The 21,016-nt window shown below is 36.6% G+C and overlaps 1 protein-coding gene across 2 annotated transcripts in view; it reads right to left on the bottom strand.

Annotated features, from left to right (window-relative positions):
* Positions 1 to 4,908: 4,908 nt before the first annotated feature.
* Positions 4,909 to 21,016, bottom strand: part of GLCE (glucuronic acid epimerase) — a 118,338-nt gene continuing 102,230 nt past the window's right edge. Inside the window, exons 2-5 of one of the 2 annotated variants that reach the window (XR_550696.1) lie at positions 19,906 to 20,504; positions 15,722 to 15,967; positions 7,794 to 8,905; positions 4,909 to 7,609 (exon numbers count right to left, since the gene is read on the bottom strand). Coding sequence is in view for 1 of the 2 variants with exons in the window: in XM_008575850.1 (XP_008574072.1) it covers positions 7,881 to 8,905; positions 15,722 to 15,967; positions 19,906 to 20,491 (1,857 nt within the window). In the remaining variant the exon portion in view is untranslated. Of the gene's footprint in view, positions 8,906 to 15,721; positions 15,968 to 19,905; positions 20,505 to 21,016 lie in introns of both variants that reach the window. The other variant, XM_008575850.1, reaches the window with a different exon arrangement.

The raw sequence follows: 21,016 nt of genomic DNA, 5'->3' as shown, positions 1-21,016 counted from the left end.
GCCTTCCCCACACCTTCCATGCCAAGCCTAGGGCTGAAGGTAACAAGACGTGGCCTGGCCCAAGTACATACTAGATAACACCATCTCTGGGGGCTCCTTTCCAGATTCTCATATAAGACCTAAAAGCACCAAAATGAAGAGAATTAAACAGCAAGTCCTGGGACTTGGGTTTCAGTTTGGCTCTGTCACCAGTATGTTGACCTCAGACAATCACCACATAACTGAGCATCTGTTCCTCCACTAAAATGAGGTGCCCACTTGGCTAGTCTCAGAATCACTCTGAGGATAAAGTAAAATAATAAAAGGACTCTAAAAAGTATAATGTAGGAAGATTCTTTAGAATCTCATTAATTCAAACTCTAATTTAGAATTTGTAATATTTGAAACATTTTTTTTTCATAGCAAAGAATAAAAAATGTGAAGCTCCCAAATTTGTTACTTCAGGAACTTACAAAGGGCAGGAACTTAGTCTTTACTCATCATGGCATCCCTTGCAGACAGCACAGTGCCCAGTAACTGCTCCCTGTGAATCTGCACCTTTATGCATACGTGTGTATATCTGCATATTTACATACACTCTACTTACACGTTAATCTGTAATATATGTAGTTTTTCAGAAGTCCTTTCAGGAAGACAGCAAACAGCAGGAGGACGCTGGAGAGAGGATAGAGGGGCTTTAATGCTGGATCATCAAAACCTAAATGGAAGCTGAGGAATTGGGGCACATATCAAGAAGAATCATTCCTGAAAAAACTTCCCACCTCTGCTTCTGAGCTCTTCTAATCATTTAGTGGAGCAAGAACCGATTTTAGCAGATCCAAGATAGAGTCAGCAAACGAAATGGGCTCATTTTCTCATCTGGCGAATGTGAGAGAGCCTGGGGCTGAGATCTGCAGCCCTAGTTGAGCCTACTGTGTAGAATATTGAAGGTAGAATCGGGAGATAGTGGATCCAGGTTACTGCCTGAGGACAGCGGTTCAGAGCATGGAATTTGGGGTCAGACATGTCTGGTTCAAGACCTTCATCTGTCAAATAAGTGAATGGTCTCTGGCAAGTCGTTTAACTTCTCTGAGTTTGTTTTTTAATCTGTACAGTTCACATAATGCTTTCTCCAAAGACTGTCAAAATGATTGGACACAATATGAGGGTTCTGCAAAAGGTTCATGGAAAAATAGAATTAAAGGATGATAAAAAAAAAAAAAGTTCCCATGAACTTTTTGAAGACCCCTCCTCATACATGCAGAGTCCTTTTGCAAGAGCCTCAACCACTGCGGGCAGTCAGACAGACACTTTTAGCTGTTGATTTTACCACCAATGCTTTGTCTGTGATTTTGGAAAGGGAGAGCTACCCAAAGCCTACCTGAGGGAGGAACACTCCAGGCCAGTTAGCTGTGGACTCAATTCCTGATATTGACTAGTTATGACTCAGGGCAGGGACAGATCTCATCTTTGCTCTTGGCAGTAGCACATGATAGGTAGGAAGGCACTTATTAAATACTTAGTGAAAAGAACTGCATGACCTCAAGTAAGCTACATAAGCAGTGTTGTTTTCTCACCTACCTCTAGAGTCTAGCTTCCAGAGTGGTAGTGGGTAGGAAATGAGATATAGTCTGAAGAGCACCTAAATGGTGCTTGTTCCTTCTCCCTATTCCTAAACACAGGTTAGCAAGAAACACCAACCCAGAACCGTAATTTGCTGTGCCTGGACACTAAGAACTCTGAATCAATTTATTCAAGCTCACAAGAAATTGCACAGGTAGTTTCTTCTGGCAGATGTTTCCGCATGGAGATAGTGCCTCTGTAGTCTGCAGGAGCTGAGAAGATAGACACTCTCCTCTAGATTACCTTTTGGAGCAACTGATAGGACTTGGGAATTTGTCTGGGACCTTCCACTGTATTCAAATGAATGGCAGAGATTTCATTTCACCGGTGTTAAAAAGAAAAAGGAGATAGAATAACAGGCATTCAATTAAAATCATTCACTTTTGCTATGTGTTTACTTATAAACAAGACCTCACCCTCACCCCACCCCAGGGATTTACTTCCTTCTCTGGTCCCCAAAGAGACACTCTTTACTAGATTTTCTGAACTGAAATGGAGCAACCATTCTTATCTCAGTGGTCTCACTAAGTGCTGATGAGAACAGAGCAAAATCCCAGGAAGGGGCACCAACTTTTCCTGTTTAAGTTTAGATGCAATGAGCTTTGGAGTTGCCTGATAACATCCTATCTAAACTGTGTTTAACACCAGTTGATGGGCAGCTCTATTTCTGATCCTTCATGGGGTTTCTTTATGCCCGTTGTGCTGTTCTCTCTGCTACTGCTCCTCAATGGCTTCCTTTGCAGTCCTGTCATTTTGCAAAATCCTTCTGCTCCAGGAAAAGGATTAGCAAAATTACATAGTATTGTCGCTATTTAACATTCAGGAAATGCAGCATACACATGCAAGTTATCAATCATCCTTACCAGATGGTAAATGTATCTCTTTTCACCAGAAATTGAGCAGCAAACATTCAAATTCATCACCAACACGACATTTAAATTCACATCCATTTTCAATCTGACATCCTTAATGAGTTGGTATAATGAAAATCAGTATTTCATCCCTATATGGTTGACTATTTGTAACAGATACAATAAAGCAGATTTGAGATTATAAATTGTCAATAAAGAAAATCTCACAACTTGCAATTTTTATATACACTGTATCTATACTTTTGTGTTTTCTTTCTTTTAATACCTGAGAGTTCTACATTCAGAATGGGCTAATGGAAATGGTACATTGGTAAGAATAAACATCTAGCAGCTTATATTGGTGTCTGTAATTTTAACATCACTGTTTTAAATGTAGTGGTTACCTTTTGTTTGCTTATAAAAAAAACTTTGAGATCAATGTGTTCTCTGTCTATTGGACAGTACTATGAGGCAATTGAAGCCCATGCAGGGAAAGAGTAAATAAATTCTTGATACTCCAATGGCAGAGCCAGGGATCTCTGTCCTCTGAGTCCCACATCTAGATTTCTGCCCAACTGATGTTCTCTAAAGATCTCCTAAATTTTGGCTTTTGCTGGTTACCATCAAATTAAATGGCATCCCCAGATAGTCCAGTTTCTGTGCCTTTAGGGGGAAGAATCGTTGTTACAGGCTGAAGTGTGTCCTCCCAAGTTCACATGCTGAAGTGCTAACTCCCAATTACCCCACAATGTGACTGTATTTGAAGATAGGGCCTTTAAAGAGTTAATTAAAGTAAAATGAGGTTATATGAGTGGGCCCTAATCCAATATGACTGGTGTCCTTATAAGAAGAGATCTGGACACAGACAACACAGATGGAGGGACAACCATGAGAGGGCACAGCAAAAAGGCATCATCTGCAAGCCAAGGAGAGTTCAGAAGAATCCAAACCTGCAAACTCCTTGATCTTGAGCTTCTAACCTCCAGAATTATAAAAAAAAAATAAATTTCTGTTATTTAAGCTACCCGGACTGTAGTATTTTTTTATGGTTATTTTATGTGGTATTTCGTTATTTTGTTATTAGCCCTAGTAGACTAATACAGCCATTGATCGGAGGAAAATACAGAATTGACACTATGTTTATCTCTGTAATGGAAATTGTATTTATTAGAGTTCATTTATTTCAAGTAACAGAAACCAAATCCAGACAACTTAAGCACACATAGGGAATATATCCTAAGGATACAGTGGTATTTCATGGACCTGAAAGGAATGCAGCTGGCTTCAGACAAGCATTGGATCCAGGGCCTGCAGTACTGTTAAGATTCTGTTTTTCATCTCTGCTTTTCACTCTGTATCTGCTTCAGTTTTTTTATTCATCATAATTTTGGCTTCCTGGGGAGAAGACTGATTATCCCAGCTTGAATGAGGGACTCACCCGTAGTCTAACAGTCATGGCCGTAGGAGCAGGGTCACATGGCACAGAATGGCTGTCAGCCCTATGGATAGGAAGGGGCATTCTGAGGAAAAAGTCCTGTGTAGTATGGAGGTCTGCCCCCTCTCAAAGGCAATGGGGAGACAAATACGAGATGTTCAGTGTTCAAAGGCAGAATGGCCAATGTATTCAATTTGGCTACAAAAGCATCAAAATCAAAGCAAGAACAGCCAGAGACCTCATTCGGCCCAAGACTGCTTGCAACCTTATGGATATTTTCCAGCTGAGGACGGTAGAGAAGAAATAACTGCCAAGAATGTTGAATAGCAGTCAGTCAAAATCTGTGCGTCTATCAGCTGGGAAAAGTTGACTGGTGATCAATTAGAATTCCTTTATATAAATGGTGCAGAATGTTTATAATCAAAAAATAATGTGAAAATGAACATAACATAAAGCCAGATTGGTCTCTGGTTTTGTGTGTTTGAGAGCCTAAATCATTCCTCTCTGAGAAGAAGGGAAAAAAAGATTAATGCTTATTGTTCTGAAAAGGAGGTGAGTATAGAATATATGAGAAACAAACTCTCGAATAAATCTAAATAAAAAATGGTTACGCAGCCTGCATTAGTACAGGGAAGGGCATCCTCATCTGGCCTGGGCATTCCTGTTTTTGCTTATGTCACTCCCTCCTCTTTCTCCACCATGTCTCTACCCCTGCAGCCCCAGCTTAGGTGCTATCTCTTCCATAACACATTCTCTGACTACACAATTTAACATTTTATTTTTCTGAAATTGTTTTGTGTATATTGTGTTCCCCTTTGTAGACTAACTCTCCTTAGAATTAAAGCCCATAGGCTCTACTCCTTGTTCCCCATTTTTCTGACAGGGCCTGGTGTGCTTTTAGTGAACAACATTTGTTGCCTGACTAATTGTCATGGGTTGAACAGGAAATGATGGTCAGAAATCTGCTTGCTGGGCTCAAATAATCTTAGAATAATTAGAGAAGAGAAATATCCACGTATATTCCTTTTAAGATAAAAACTTTATTTTTACAGTTTTATAAAGCGGCTTTACATTAAGCACAAACAACCCATTCACTTTGTATAGAAACAAAATAACTTTCCATCTGCAAAAAATGAAGTTCTGCTGTATATAAAACTAACATGTGCACATTGTGCTTAAACTGCAAAGTCTGTACAGCTTTACAAAGGACTACCCTTCAGAAGGGCATCCAGTAAACACTTTATTGCATATTTAACACATGGTATATAACCCACACGAACAGTGGAAGAGAAACAAGAAAACAATTACAAGAAGGATGAAAATAGCAGCTTTCAGTGAAGGTTTGCACTGACAAAGGAAAAGGACTGCCACATCTGGAGAATTGTGCTTGTGTGTCATTTTTGCATTTGCTCACACACACTGGATGGTTCTTGGATGAAGCCTTTATGTACAATAACTCCTGAAGAGTCAAACTTAACTTCATCTGGAAAATTTTGGCTGGTGTTACAAATAAAGTGGCAATAGATTTAATGCCAAAGCTAACTCAAGTGGGGAAAACACTAATACCTATAATCTTAAAACAAAGAAAAATTTAAAGAAACAAAATAAGCCCTCCCCATTCTAAACTCAGAATAAGTAAACATTTTACATGATTTAAAACCCTACAAAACTCTGTAGATGTTTAGAGGCAAAAATGCAATGGATATTCTCTGGCAGGTTCGTCCACATATGCCCCCAGCTCACTTGCATCAGCATCACCTGAATGCTTGCTAAAAATGCAGACTATCATGCTTCACAGGCAGATTTACTGTGTATCTGGGATCTGCATTTCAATAAGCTCCCAGGTGATTCTGAGGCATCCTAAAGTTTCAGAATCACTGGTCTGTACTGACAATGCCACTGCAGGTTCAATTCATTCTTCTAGAAAATTCTAGGACCACAAGACAAATCAAGTCGCTGTTGCAATGTGGAAGGCAGTATAAAACCAACAGCAATGAAGTAGCAATGCCATTTCTAGATCAAAAGGTCTTTTTTCAGTGGAAAACGACAGCCACATTATTAAGGCACTGATATTTCTCATAGAAGCAGTACCATACTGTTTTCATTGATTCCCCTAATCTGAAGACCAGCATGCAAACACAAAGCAGAAGTCTGGACCATTCTAAATAACAACAAATATGAAATAAAAAAGGTTCCCAGATTGGAGAAAGTTTATTTTGAACATTGGCACTGAAAATAAAAATTAGGGAGTACAAATATTCTTGCTGAGACATCTAAAGTATAAGAACTACAAAGGTCAAAAGCTAGAGGAAAACCTAATAACCCACAACTATTTTTGTTGTGGGCAAAAGTAAAAGTTGTGGTCACATAAATTGGAAGTTTGAGCTTACTTTCGGCCAGTTTAATATTGTCTTTAGTGCAGATCTATATCTTCTTCACTCCTGCCCCCTTTGATGCTAATATATATAATTTACATATATATTATATACATATATATGTATGTATTTTCTGGTTTCTAAGTAATGGGTGGCAGGCTGAATTCAATTAAGATATAGTGGGTAGGCAGGTAACTCACCTGGTTCTTAAATGTGCACTTGATATAGGTCACAGACAAACAGCATTGTTTTTGTCAGATTCAGTTCTCTGAAAGTGCGGGGTCTCATATTTCCAAACTATATAAGTCATAGTATTAATTTAGTGTATTGTCATACCCTGAAACAAAAGCCAGAGCAAAATCAATCCCCCTTGGTTTTAACCGAATGCCTGAAGCCCTATAGCAGACACTGCCCATGGTACGAGGGCTCTAAAACCTATTTATGTGAAGTATATAGAACCTAAATAAAAATCTGATTACACATGTATAGCAAATGCAATAGCATCTCTTCTATCTAATAGCTGGAATAATTTAAAATTAAATTTCAAAGAAAAAAAACCCACATACAATCCATGGTTTGGAAAGTTGATAATCAAGAGTGATCATCTGGGTAGGGAAAAAAAATCCCCTATAGATTCTTGTATGTAATATTTGACCTAGTATTTTTCTTTAAAGGGTAAAAAAAGTCCTAAAAGAGAGTGTTGGGGAACTTATTAGCTCCTTCCCAAATTTAGGTTTGTAATAAATTTCCCAAATAATGTCCCCCCCCCCCAAATGAGCAAAACTCTCAAGTGTAGCCTGAAATAAAATACAAAATTCTAGATAGTGACAAGAAGAAACCATCACAATGGGGGCGGAGGAGGGATAGACTGATTATCAAACTCTTACTGATAGTAGATCAAGTTTCATAAAACATAACATTTTTGTAATATCTTGTGCAGTCAACAAGTTTCATTTTAGTTGTGCTTACATAATATAATTGTGAAGCCTGAACACTGGTTGTGTTTTTAATTTACACATTTCAAGAAAATCATAATTCAAAATATTCTCCATATAGAACACATTCAACAAATGCAACAAATGCTCATTTGCTCCCAAGACATTAATGTATAGAAAAGAAACACCTTTTAAAAAAGTTGAATAGAGTCCACTATCCAGGCTAAAAGTACGAATTTACTGTATTATAGCACATTAATTTTTAAAAAATCTGCTTTCAACATAAATATAGATAATCACATTTCAAAAGAGCTCCATACTAAGTTTTCAGGTAAGTGCCAGACAGTTGGCTGGTGATAGCCACTTACCATTATCTTTCCCAAACTGAGAGTGACTGGACCAAGTGTGGAACTGTACAGGGTAACAAGCAAGGCAAAGTTAAACACTTTTGTTCAGACCCTTGACTTCAACACTTTCTGCTCTAAATGCCACCCACATTTCTAAACACCCAACCCATGGAATGCAATTATTTCAGAAGACTGGTTTTAAGGATTACTTATCACTTTGATACAGTCCACAAAAACCTAGTACACACCTTTTAAAATGTGCCTATGCTCTGCTGAGACAGAGCCTGTAGTTTCTGTGTACAGCAGAGGCTGAAATATGATTTTGGTTGTGAGCTCTAGTTGTGCTTTGCCCTGCTGCCTTTAAGGTAGCTTTTCCACCTCTTGACAAATTCTTTGAAGATTGGGGACTCATCAATGGTACTAAGTAGCTGCAGCTGATTGATGTGGGTGGTATGATAGTCCCAGCGGGCCAGGTTAGGAGCGATGCCGAGCATGAAGTGACGGAGGTCATAGATGGTTCCTGAGCCAGTGTCGTACAAGGGCAGCATGGCTTTAAGGGATTCCATGCCATGCTCAAACAAGAACCTTGCTTCTTTCCCGAGTTTTTCCCCTGCAGTTTCTTTTAAGTCATACAGCCCAATTAAAGAATACATAAAGCCATTTAAAACAAAAGAGCTAGGTGTGGTTGGGTATTCTTCATACCAGTCATGTTTATTCATAAACACAGCTTTAACTCCATGCTGCTCTGACAGAAACTTGTAAGGGGCTGTTGCCCTTAAAGCTGAATTGAGGAACATATGGTCTTTTGTTAACAGATAGGCCCTGACTAATGTAGAAATGGCTTGCCCTTGGGCCATGGCAGAGTACCACCCTGGCTCTAAAGACTTGAACCCTTCCCCTAACTTACGGGTCACCATAATTGGCCAGCCACCTTTCTCATCCTGGTTCTTTACCAGCCAATCACTAGCAGCAAAGAATGCAGCCATGTGGGCTGTGGTAGAGATGGTAATATTGTCAAGGAATCCCTTCCCTTTTGCAATCAACCTAACCACCTTCTTGGGCATTATTTTGGTTGGCTTGACAGCTTTTGTGTTGGAAAGACCCACTCCTTTCCTGAGGTCAGTGACTAGGTCCCTGGTAACCGTGCTCCATGAAGTTCTGGGCCCGATGCCATAGTATATGTCTCTTTCTTTAAAAGCAATTAGCTGGGTATTTGAGACATAATGTACAGTGAAGAGCTGATTCTTTTCTGTGGTCTCTAGAACCACGGACACACTCCCATTTGTCAAGAACTTGAGGTCAAATGAAATAATAAAGTCTTTAGTGTTTCCCAGTTGCAAGGACACACCTTCACTGGTTTCTGTAGAAGGGAATATACCAACAAAGGCTGGTTAGAGTAAAGGTACTTTTGTATTTGAAATTTAATTGCAATTCATCCTCAATAACCACTGAGCATACAAAATTAACACTTGAATATTTTGTATATCGATCTTTTTACAAAACTTTTTACTAAATTAATCATAAATAAATGACAGAACTGGTGAGTTCATGATGGCTTGTAAGCGTCAGGTCAAAGCTATTACCTTTGGCCCTAGCTAGTTGACATTAGAGGATTAAGAGCAAATGGCTAAGTTATTGTTGTTGAACTGTCTTTTCTAGATCTAACGCTAGCTGATCAATAATCAATGACTATTCTAGTATACCCATTCTGCAAAAAGAAAAAAAATAGCCAAAAGCTGGCTCTGCATATAATATTGCAAGAGAGAGGCAAGAAAGCAAAAATGGTTATACAGGTGCTTCTCAATTTACAATGGGGTTATGTCCTTATAAACCTATTGTAAGTTGGAAATATTGTTGTTTAAAATGCATTTAATACACCTAAACATCACAACTGAACATCACAACTTAGCCTAGTCTACCTTAAACATGCTCAGAACACTTACCTTAGCATACAGTTGGGCAAAATCATCTAACATAAAGCCTATTTTATAATAATAAAAAAATTTTTATAATAAATGATTGCAATTCCAAATTCAAAATTCGAAGTACAGTTTCTACTGAATGCATACCACTTTTGCACCATTGTAAAGTTGAAATATCGTAAGTCAAACCATCATAAAGTCAGGGACTGTCTGTACACGAATTTACAATTTTTTATTTAATTAACATTTAATATCTATTTACTATGTTCTAAGTGCTTTAGGCATATGAACTTATTTAATCCACTGAACAGTTATAAGAGTAGGTGCTATTACTACCTCCAGTTTACAGATGAGACACAGAGAAGATAAGTAACTTGTCCAAGGTAAAAAGAGTTGAACCCAGGTTGTCTAGTCTGGCTCCATAATACATGTTCTTAATTTGATGCTGAAAATGAAAGGTTTTCAGATATTTGTTGGAATTGTGAATAAAATTTCTGGAAATTAAGCAATGGGCTCATGTATATAGCAAAAAGTGAGGGATGGTGGGGGGCAAAGGGGAAGCATAGGCTTTGGAATTAAAAACCTTAGATTTGAATTCTTGTTCTATCACCAGCTTTCAGAAGTCTGGAGAGATATATCTCTTTGAGTCTCAGTTTATTTACATGTTAAATAGAGATACTATTACTTTGCAGGGTAATTGGGAGGATTAAAAAAAATAATGGCATGGAACATAGCAACAAATGATAGTGATGAGTATTATTATACTGATGCCACTAGCTTCATGGGCTAATAAAATAGTAAGAGCCGTTTTATTTGACAAATTACTACATAGTAAATTTCTCTTGTATATCTATAGTATAATGATGGTTGATTCTCAGAAAGATGACTTTCTCAGTACTGCTCTCATCAAGATCTACCAAAAAAAGAAACTGGGCATATTATAATCAAACAGCAGCAAAAATAAGAACAAAAATAGAAACAGTAAACTTTTTAAAATATTACAGAAAAATATGATTATTTTGATCTTTAATTTCCAAAACATATTCAAATGTATTATCATATATATATATTTTTTTTTTCCTTTTTGTCTTTTTTCGTGTCCGGCAACGGATCGCAACCCTCAGTGTTGCCCCCGTACCGGACCAGGACCGGCAACGGGACCGCAACCCTCGGTGTTGCTCCCACACCTCGCTCAGCCAGTGAGCGGGAACCGGTCTGTATGTGGGATCCGAACCCTCGGCGGGAGCGCTGCCGCACTCCCAAGTGGCGCACTGTAGCAGTGCGCCACCAGGCTGGCCCAGTATTTGATCCTTACAATAATCTTCTGATGATGGTAGGGCAGGAATTATTATTTCCATTTTAGAGATAAAGATATGCAGGCTTTGCAAAGTTAAATGGTTTGCCCAAGGCCAAAATCTAATTAGTGGTAGAGGAGGGATCTAGAGTGGTAGATCCAGGTTTTCTGGACCCAAGTTTAAAGGCTGTGGAAAAGACAAATGATATTAGAAATGGCATCCTCATGAGAATAATCAAGGGAAGGGTTATTTCCCTTAGACACAAAAAATCAGATCTTTGCTTTGAAGAGTCAGTGAGGAAATCTTTAGTGTTGCCAGGAGTAAAGATCAGAAATGTGAACTGATGATAGTGTATACAGTGTGCTCAGCTTGGAGAGTGTCAGCATGTTGAGTTGATTGTTTAACTCTTGCAACACTGGACTCTACCAGTATAAATATATTTGTCCCAACACTCTTAATTACTTTGTTTGAAAGAACAGACAATTATGGAAGTTGTATCAAGAAAATAATGCTTTGAGTGACTTAAAAAATTGATTTCAGAAGTAAATTTCTAAAACAGTAAAAATCTCTTTTATATGAAAAATGTCAAAATGCACTCTCTCTTAACTAGCATTTTTCTGCATCTATAGTGAATTAGAATCTGAAGCTCAGTTCTTCATCCCAGAAACCTGCAGAATTTTGAATCGAGTTATGAATCACTCAAGATTAAGTTATATTTGCAGAGCAGACTATCTTGAGTGCTACTTATTTTTTCACTCTAGGGGTAATGCTTCATTCATCAGACAATATTATCAATTATGACATCTATTCTGGCCAAACTGGATGACAATGATCCATCTTTAGAAGTCCAAACGGGAGGAAGCTGAAACACCCATTTTCTCCCAGAACTCAATTCTAATTTTCACTTTATTTATACAAATTTAATGAAATAATATAGTTCAATCAAACACCTTATGCCAATATAACAGATCAGTCTAAAGAACACAGTAATGAATAATGTCACGGGATATATAACTCTTTAAAAAAACCATTATTAATTTTCCTAAAACCAGCAGAGGGGGTTACTGAGTCACATAGGAAAAGTGACAGAGAATCCTCAATTTAAACTAACCAACCCACAATCATAGTCCTCACAACAATCTTATGAGATAGGTCTTTTAATTCCCATTTTACAGACGTACAGAGGAAGTTAAACAATCTGTCGACATCATTAGGAGGATAGTTGTGGCAACCAATTTGGAAATAAACCAAGTAAGGTTCTGAGCTCTACTGGAAGTATTATGCTATCTGGAGACCCCTGCTTCAAATCTACTAATAGAAAGTTCTGGGTTTTCTATTGTTTGAAATTCATGACCCTTCTCTCTCTGAGCAGTTTTTCCCAAGAGTCACTATATTTATTTTTGGGATATGTGGTACATGTATATAGACTTTAGGCATCAAAGGATGATAAACATTTAAGAGTAGTCTTGACATTGGTCTTACAATGATATTTTGGATTTAATACCAAAAGCATAGGCAAAAATAGCAAAGATAAACAAGTGGAACTACATTAAATTAAAAGCCTTCTGCACAGCAAAATAAACAATCAACAAAATGAAAACAGAACCTATCGAATGGGAGAAAATATTTGCAAATCATGTATCTGATAAGGGGCTAATATCCAAAATATATCAGAAACTCATACAACTCAATAGCAAAAAACCAAATAATCTGATTTGAAAATGGGCAAAGGATATGAATAGACATTTTTCCAAAGACACAAATGGCCAAAAGGTCATGGAAAGGTCTCAACATCACTAATTATCAAGGAAATGCAAATCAAGATCTCAATGAGATATCATCTCACACCTGCTGGGACAACTATCATCAAAAAGATGAGAGATAACAAGTGCTGGCAAGAATGTGGAGGGAAAAAACCCTTTGTGCACTTTGGGTGGGTATGTATATTTGCACAGCCATTATGGAAAAAAGTATGGAGGTTCCTCAAAAAATTAAAAATAGAACTAACATATGATTCAGCAATCCCACGTCAGGGTATATACCTGAAGGAAATGATATCAGTATCTCAAAAAGCTATCTGCACTCCCAGGTTCACTACAGCATTATTCACAATAGCCAAGACATGGAAATAACCTAAGTGTCTGGTGATAGATAAAAAAAATGTGGCACATATATACAATGGAATATTACTCAGCCATAAAAAAGAAGGAAATTCTGCTATTTGCAATAACATGGATGAACTTTGAGGGCATCATTACTAAGTGAAATAAGTTAGACAAAGACAGATACTATATGATCCCACTTATGTGTGGAATCTAAAAAAGTTGAACTCATAGAAACAGAGAGTAGAATGATGGTTGTCAGAGCTGGGGATTGGGGGAAACAGGAAGGTGTTGGCCAAAGAGAACCAGCTTTCGATTATACAATGAATAAGTTCTGGGGACCTAATGTACAGCATGGTTACTACAGTTAATAATAATGTACTGTATACTTGAAATGTGCTAAGAGAGGAGATCCTAAATGTTCTCACCACTACCACCACACACACGTACTAACTATGTGAGGTGATGGATGTGTGAACTAACTTGATTGTGGTAATCATTTCACAATATATACGTATATCAGGGCATCACATGTACACCTTAAATATATGCAATTTTATTTGTCAATTATACCTCAATAAAGCTAGGAAAAAAAGAATAGTCTTTAAATCAGTGTTTTCACGTACAACACAAACTGTTATCATTAATTGATTTAATCAACAGGTTTATTATGTAAAGTGAGAAGAGGCCTTACTCAGAACTTTGAGCAACACTAAGAGAGAAAAGAGTCAGGCAGAAGAAGGGAAGCTCACAAGAAGCCTGAGAAAGAATAGCTACAGAGAAAGATGAAAGTGAGGTCATACAAATGAAATGAGAAGAGTGTTCTGGGAAAGTGAAAGCTAATTTAATTTATGAGACTAGGACAGGCATAACACTTCAACTCATTTAATTTTAAAATTAGGAAGAGGAACAAAACATTATTCAACAAATAAAACAATAAAAAATATGCTGCAGACCCATATTATGGTTTTTTACTCTAGATGACTTTTTTCCCTTAAAAATTCAAGGCCAAGAGAGAAAAAAATAAAAAGCCAACATCATTCAGCCCCTGGTCCTCCAGAGCCTTGCCTCACTTAGGCCTATGCTTTTATATATAAGTCCCAATTTCTTCTCAACAGTGATTCTCTGAATTTATCTCCCATGAAATCTGTATCCTCTGAAAAGGCTCATCCCTCATACCTTTCCTTTGACAAAAGTCTCACCTCTTCGATTCCCTTCTACCACTCTGCTCTGAGCAATGACTCCGATGTAACTCCAACTCACTCTCCCTTATACTTTTATAGTATACAACTATAGGCACAGTCAGGATATTAAAACTTGTGTTCCATTCCAGCTAGCACACTTCCACCAGCAGGGAGTTCCAACTCTGAATATCTATGTCTCACTGACAAGTGGCTGCCACAGATTTCCCTCCTCCAGATACTGAAAACCACCTTAGGAAGTAGTTCTATCTCCAGCTACTGGCTATGGAATAAAGGGTTAAAGTAACGATCCCTTACTCAGATGTATGGACCTATCTTTTGTTATTACATAGGGCAGCCCAAAGTGCACAATGAAATCTGTTGCTCTAAATAGCGTAGAGTTCAAAAGATTGCTCTAAAAAACCTCCCGGACACTAGGGGAGATCAAGATAAAGGCTGCTGTTTTCTACCCTAATCCAGACAACATTAATTAGTACAAAAATAACCTTCTTGGGTATACCCAAAAACAAATGTTCTTTTGCTTAGTCTAATCACTTCCTGCTGCAATAACCTCTCAGGTCACAAGCTAAATATTCTTAAATATTTCATTGTAACTTCTCACCCAGCCAAGCCTGTTGTTTGACAATAAGCAAAGATTCTCTATGTACTAGAATACCACAGAATGCCATGGGACAAAAGAAGTTCTAGTCACAGAATAAAAATTAAAGATCACCCATTATTTTATTTGTACTGCACTAAGTACTCATAAATCCATTACTTAAGGCCATCTAGAATGAGCAGATTTGTATTGTAGCTTTCAAGATCTGTGAATTACACAGTCATCAGTAAAGGACAAGGAGAGAATACAGAAGACGTCTTATACCTAATCTTTCCTCTCTTTTTATTTACCGACTACGAGGTTGGTGGGAGAGGGAATGAGCTCTGTTTTTCACAACACTTCCCCACAGAAAATTAAGTCTAAGGTGCTAAAAACTATTTCATTGTCTTTTTAAGTAGTGGACTCATTAATTCTCATGGATACTGATTAGTGCAGAAAAATACATTACATTCTAATTAATATGACTGTCTTAGTGAAAGGGGAAATGTTGCATAAAGTTAATTTGATTTTATAACTGATTTTATTAATGAAAATGGTTTTATATGAAGTTTGAGATAATCTTGTACATTAACAAAATTCAAATGGGAAGAAGTCTGTTTGGTAATGCTGTATCACCTTGAAAAAATAAAAAGCTATTGGTAAAAAAATAAGCAAAGGAAAGGAAGGCTCTCTTCATAAAAAAAATACCCAATTTCAACCTTAATGCAAAATAGTTTAAAAATTAAACTATACTGTACTAAAATATCAAAATGAACCAGGGAACTTCACTCCTGTGGGTTTTAGATCCCTAGAGGGAGATACATACTGTGCAGTAATATGGATCTTAACATTCAATCTATGGCCTGGCTCTTCACACTGTAAATATTACTTTTTGTAACCTTGATTTTTTAGCTGTTCCTTCTTTAGGGGATTTCCCTTGGGTGACACCATTTATTTCTTTATATATGTACTATACAGGGTCTGCTAATTTGTTTTTTAAAGCCATATTAAAATGTTAAGGAAATAGCAGATGCCATAAATCAACATAAAATTAGCAGACAAAAAATACATAACTTACCTGGAGCAATAAACTGTTTAACATTGGTGAATCTAGACTTATCAGCCACACTAGCCACAAAGCAGCCCTTTGGCACAGTCCAATCATTGGGCTTGCTGTTTTTGTCCCTGTCTTCTGCTGTTTCATATACCTCTATGTGAGGGGGTTTCTCAGTTAAATTCTTGCTGTAATGACTTAACCCATACTGTGCAATCTGAATTGGGTAGAAATAGCCTTGAGGTCCCCATTGTGTAGATAATGGCACACCTATAAAATAGAGAAACAAAATGAATAATTATGTCCAGACATTTACAGCCTATTCTGGATACTACTCCCCATTGTTTTACTTCTGGGAAATATTATAGGGTTATCAGCAACTTTTGAGCTTCCTTATTATCCTGCTTTCATAGTTACTAGAAACTAGCACCAAATTAACCAGATATGAAAAACAAAACTAAATATTTGTTCACATGAATTAATTCACTCATTTATTATTTGTTGACAGACAGCAATGCAATGTTGTAAATTATCTTTTAAGCACTGATTTTTTATGTATGTTACTTTTGCTCATAGCTACAAATGTCATGTTTCATAGACCTGTTTCACACATTCAAATTTTGGCCAATTTAGGTGAATGTAGATAATGTCACCACCATTTTACTCTAAATATCAATCCCGAAATTTTCATAAATATTTGAACTTAAAAGTAAGTTAACTACATACTCACCTCTTCTAGTATATTATCTGATGGTTAAAGTATATTATCTGATGGTTAAAGAGTTTGCTTAAGAAGCCAGTTATGACTATGCAACTTAAAATATAAACAGTTTGAAATTCTTTTTCATATCCTTCCTATCAGAAAGTAATTCTTAAGAACAAGGAGTTTTCTTTTTTAAAAACACGAATTAAGGTTGTATATTTAACCATAAATTTTTAAAATAATTCATTAATGGATTACCTCTTGTAAAGGTCTAAGCAAAATTTTAAATGTGTGGTATTAGTGTTTATTTTAGTAATTTCCTACATGAGAACTACAATATGACATTGCACAGAATATTGTACTGTTAAATCATATGTGTTGAGAGACAAACTATTTATAGTTTTAAAGTAAATTAACAAGTATCTGATGGACACAGCAGAGTCTAGGAACCTACAAAATCATGTGTGTTTTGATGTAGTTTCAAAACAATGTTTAAGAATTTAGGGACCATACAGGCTAAGAGACCTAGGCTACAGATAAACTTTTTAACATCTGTATCCTTTCTCTAAGGGGAATTTCCCCCTCCCACAAATTCAAATAGAGTTATCATCACTCAATAAAAGCTAAATTTATATAATCTTATTAAAGATGGGTAATGACCACAATAATGTGCAATTGGTATTAAGAATTGAGGCTGGTCTATGGAACAGAATAGAGAGCCAGAAACACGCTGTAGTACTCATAAGAATTTAGTATAATGATAAAAGACTGCGTCACCAATCAGTGGGGAAAAGAGGAAATTATTCAATACATGTTGGGGAAAAAATCTAAAATTAGGCCCTGACCTTGTACCATTTGCCAAAATATGAGTATAAATCAATTTAGATGGAATAAAAAAAAGTTAAATGTAAAAAAAAATACAAGTGAAGAGCTGATCGCAGTGTGACAAGTGCTCAATACATGTTGGGGAAAAAATCTAAAATTAGGCCCTGACCTTGTACCATTTGCCAAAATACGAGTATAAATCAATTTAGATGGAATAAAAAAAAGTTAAATGTAAAAAAAAAATACAAGTGAAGAGCTGATCGCAGTGTGACAAGTGCCTCTTTCTAAGCATAAAAAGAGGTACAAAGGTGCCAAAAAATCCATGTTTAGTAAATAGAACTAAAAACTTCTAAAACTAACAAATCATAAGTAAAATTAAAAGACAAATGGAAGAAAATATCTTTGACAAATGTGACAAAGTGTTCCTACCCTTACTACATAAATAAGAGTTCATACAGATACTTTTTTAGAAAACACTAATCACATTTGAAAAAGGGGTAAAGAACATGAAGACATGGTTAAAGGATATGAAAAAGATATTTGACCTCACTAGTTGTTAAAGACAGCAAATTATGAGATCCCTTTGTAAACAAGACTAAAAAACAATGTTCCATGATGGCAAGAGTTAGGTGACACGAGCACCCTCACTCTCTGCTACTGGAAGCATCAGTAGGTTCTACCTTTTTGGAAAGCAGTTTGGCAAAAACAGATTAAGAGTTTATATTATTTGACATGGCAGTTAATTATATTCTCAGAGTAGAAACATACTACTCTGAGAATAAAATTAAAATAGCAAATGGAGATTAACAATGAGTATCTACAACATTATTTATAACAGCAAAAAACCTGAAAATAACCTAAGAGTCCAACTACAGGAAGGCTCCCAAATATTACACATACCACAACATGTCCTTAATATGTATTATTAGTCATTAATATGTACAAAAATATTCAATGACAAGCGGAAATAATAATAATATGTTAGGCGAAAACAATACAAAATACGAAACTGATTATATAGTATGATCCCAATTTGCTTAAAAAATCTACATCTACAAGAATAAAAGATTGGAAAAAACACATCAAAATATTAGGAGTTGTTATGGGTGCTTTTTAATTTTTCTTTAGAATCTAAGCACTTTTCGATAAATTTTTTGAAATTGCTAAAACAAACAAAAGTATGACCATGAGTATCTTTGAAGTCTCTAACAAACTATTACTCTCTTAAATCATTATATAATACGTATCATAAGAACTATGTTAAAAGATAAATACTTATGTTAAAGACATAGTTAAGTACATAAAGACCTCCAGAGGATATACAAAAATGTTAATAATTATCTTGAGTTAGTGAAAATATAGGTGACCTGGCCCCCTTCCTTCTTTTAAACATTTGGTAAACATATTATTTTATATATATATAAATATATATATATATATATATAATTTAAGTGGTAAAAAGAGAAAAAAAACTCCTGCATCAGAAGATGTAGACTCCAATTTCCAATTTAATGAATAAACACACTGTTAACTTCACAGAGATGGGTAAATCTTAGGGAGTCTGAAAAACACCCAGAGTCAACAACTGAGCACAAATTTCTTTCCAAAGCAAAAATGTATTAAGTTAAAAGCTGTTTCAACACAGATTTAGAAATATTAAGATATTAATATCACTTTGTAACAATATGAGGGAGATGAAATAAAACACAAACCAAGCAATCTCAAAACACATTAAGTTCTTTCCCCTATTTAAACGATGTAGTTTAAAGTCAAATTCAATTTGGCTTTCTGATCAACTCTAGGTTTGAAAAGCAATTCCCAAAGCATACTAATTATAACCATAAGGAACCCCCACTGTATACAGGTAATACTTTATCGTGCTGTCATCTGCGTGATATTTATGAAATAAATTGGTCATCTTTTGAGTGGGCTGGGGTTAAAATCAGGGAAAACACAAAAGTATCATATTAAGGATTATGAACTGTATATGATGATCTTCCAAATTCATTCATATATTTGCTCTTTCATTCATCTGGAGACCCTGCTTGGAGGTGGCAGGCCCTCCCCAGGGAGCACAGGCCTTTGGACCACAGGGTACATTTCCTAGCGCCGCCGCGCTTCCCAAGCGGCGCACTGTAGCAGTGCGCCACCGGGCCGGCCCAAGTCCCAGGTTTTAAAGACAATAAAAGTAAGTGATAGACTATAGGAGTTCAGTACAAGTTCAGAGAAAACAATGTCTATAGATTGTCTTAAGTACTTGAAACCTCCTTCTAAAAATGACACCCAGCTAATCAAGTAACAAGATTCCATTGGTATACTGATAGGTCCATTGGATGGTCTTTCTCCTTTTCCCCTCTCCTCTCGTAGTATAATAACTGTATATTTCAACACAAAATTTCTGGAGATGCTGTACCTTGACCTTACAGATGAGAATTTTAGATTCTGAGGTAGGTTAATGGAATAATTCTATTTTTTCAGGTATGATCTTATTGTAGCCTTTCTATCATACCATCTAGAAAGCTGCTCTAGGTTCAGACTTAACCTGTTCTTCCTTGCTAAGTCTGAGTAATGAAAGGTCTCTTGACAATAAGCTTGTACTTGCTGTATAATTAACATCTAGTTTCTTATTTCTTACCACAATCAGGCTAGAAAAATGCACGTGGAGCAGACAGATACTAACCTTCAACTCCACTTATGCATTTGACTCTGTCCCGGACTTCTACGTTGTAGCCTTCAAAGGACATAAACACACCATCAGGGTGATAAGGGGCTCTCTGTGCATAGACTTTGGAATAGCTATGAGAGAATTCAAATCGATCATAGCCATCATACTGAACCATTTTTCCATAAACATCAAAATATTTCTCTACCCAAGTGAATGGAAGAAAGACTTCATTTCCTTCTCGTCTTCCTTTAATGGTGTGTTCATCATTTATGAGACAGTCAATTTCTTCATATTTGAGCCCTACCACCTTGCTTCCCCCATTGCTATTGAGGCCCCCAACGACAGGGGGTGCTTTCTGCTGCTCTTGAGGGAGTGCCTCCTCAGACTGTTGTTTGGCCATGCGGTTCCCATAGTTGTTACCCTCAGATGCTGCTGCTCTTTTTTCTAATCCATCCACTCTGAAGCCACTACTCAAGTGCCGTGGAAACTGGATCGCTTTGTCGCTGGAACACTTATTCCACAAAAGTACTGTGACCAAAGTGAAGAGTGCACAGATGATAATCAAAGTCTTATAGTTGACCCGAGCTGCCAAGCAACGCATATTCAGACCATACCTATGGAAGCAAGAAGAAAAATTAATGCAGATATGTCCTACTGACATTTCACAGGATTAGGCTATTTTTAAATGATGAACAACCACATTAGGACAATTTTATTTTCTGCATGTAATCTCATCAGATTTAAAATTACTAACCCAAACATTTTAGCCCAAAGAAAAGGTAAGAGATACTCCCCCTTTGGTAAAATGCTCAGCATAATCCTCTAAAGCAGAGACGCCCAAACTTTCTTAGCTTATGACCCTCTTGGTAGTTCAGTAATTTCTCACAATGCCCCAGGCTCCCCCCAAATAACTATAAGTAGTTAGGTCCAAACAACTTAAGTATTTATGTCCTAACACCTTGGCAGCTGTCTGAAAAAGTGTAACAGATCTATTCAAGGAAATCATAGACATCCATATCACCAAATCTAAGTCAATTTTTAGTGCTCATCCTCCTGGACCTCTTAGCAGCATAAAATAGTCAGTGCCTCTTTCCTTCTTGAAACACTTTCTTCCCCTGGTTTCTAG

Source organism: Galeopterus variegatus, unplaced genomic scaffold, assembly GCF_000696425.1.
Source record: "Galeopterus variegatus unplaced genomic scaffold, G_variegatus-3.0.2 Scaffold1246, whole genome shotgun sequence".
In the NCBI taxonomy this organism is placed as follows: Eukaryota; Metazoa; Chordata; class Mammalia; order Dermoptera; family Cynocephalidae; genus Galeopterus; species Galeopterus variegatus.
Note: the sequence above shows the minus strand (reverse complement) of the source record. Positions and strands in the feature narration are given on the sequence as shown.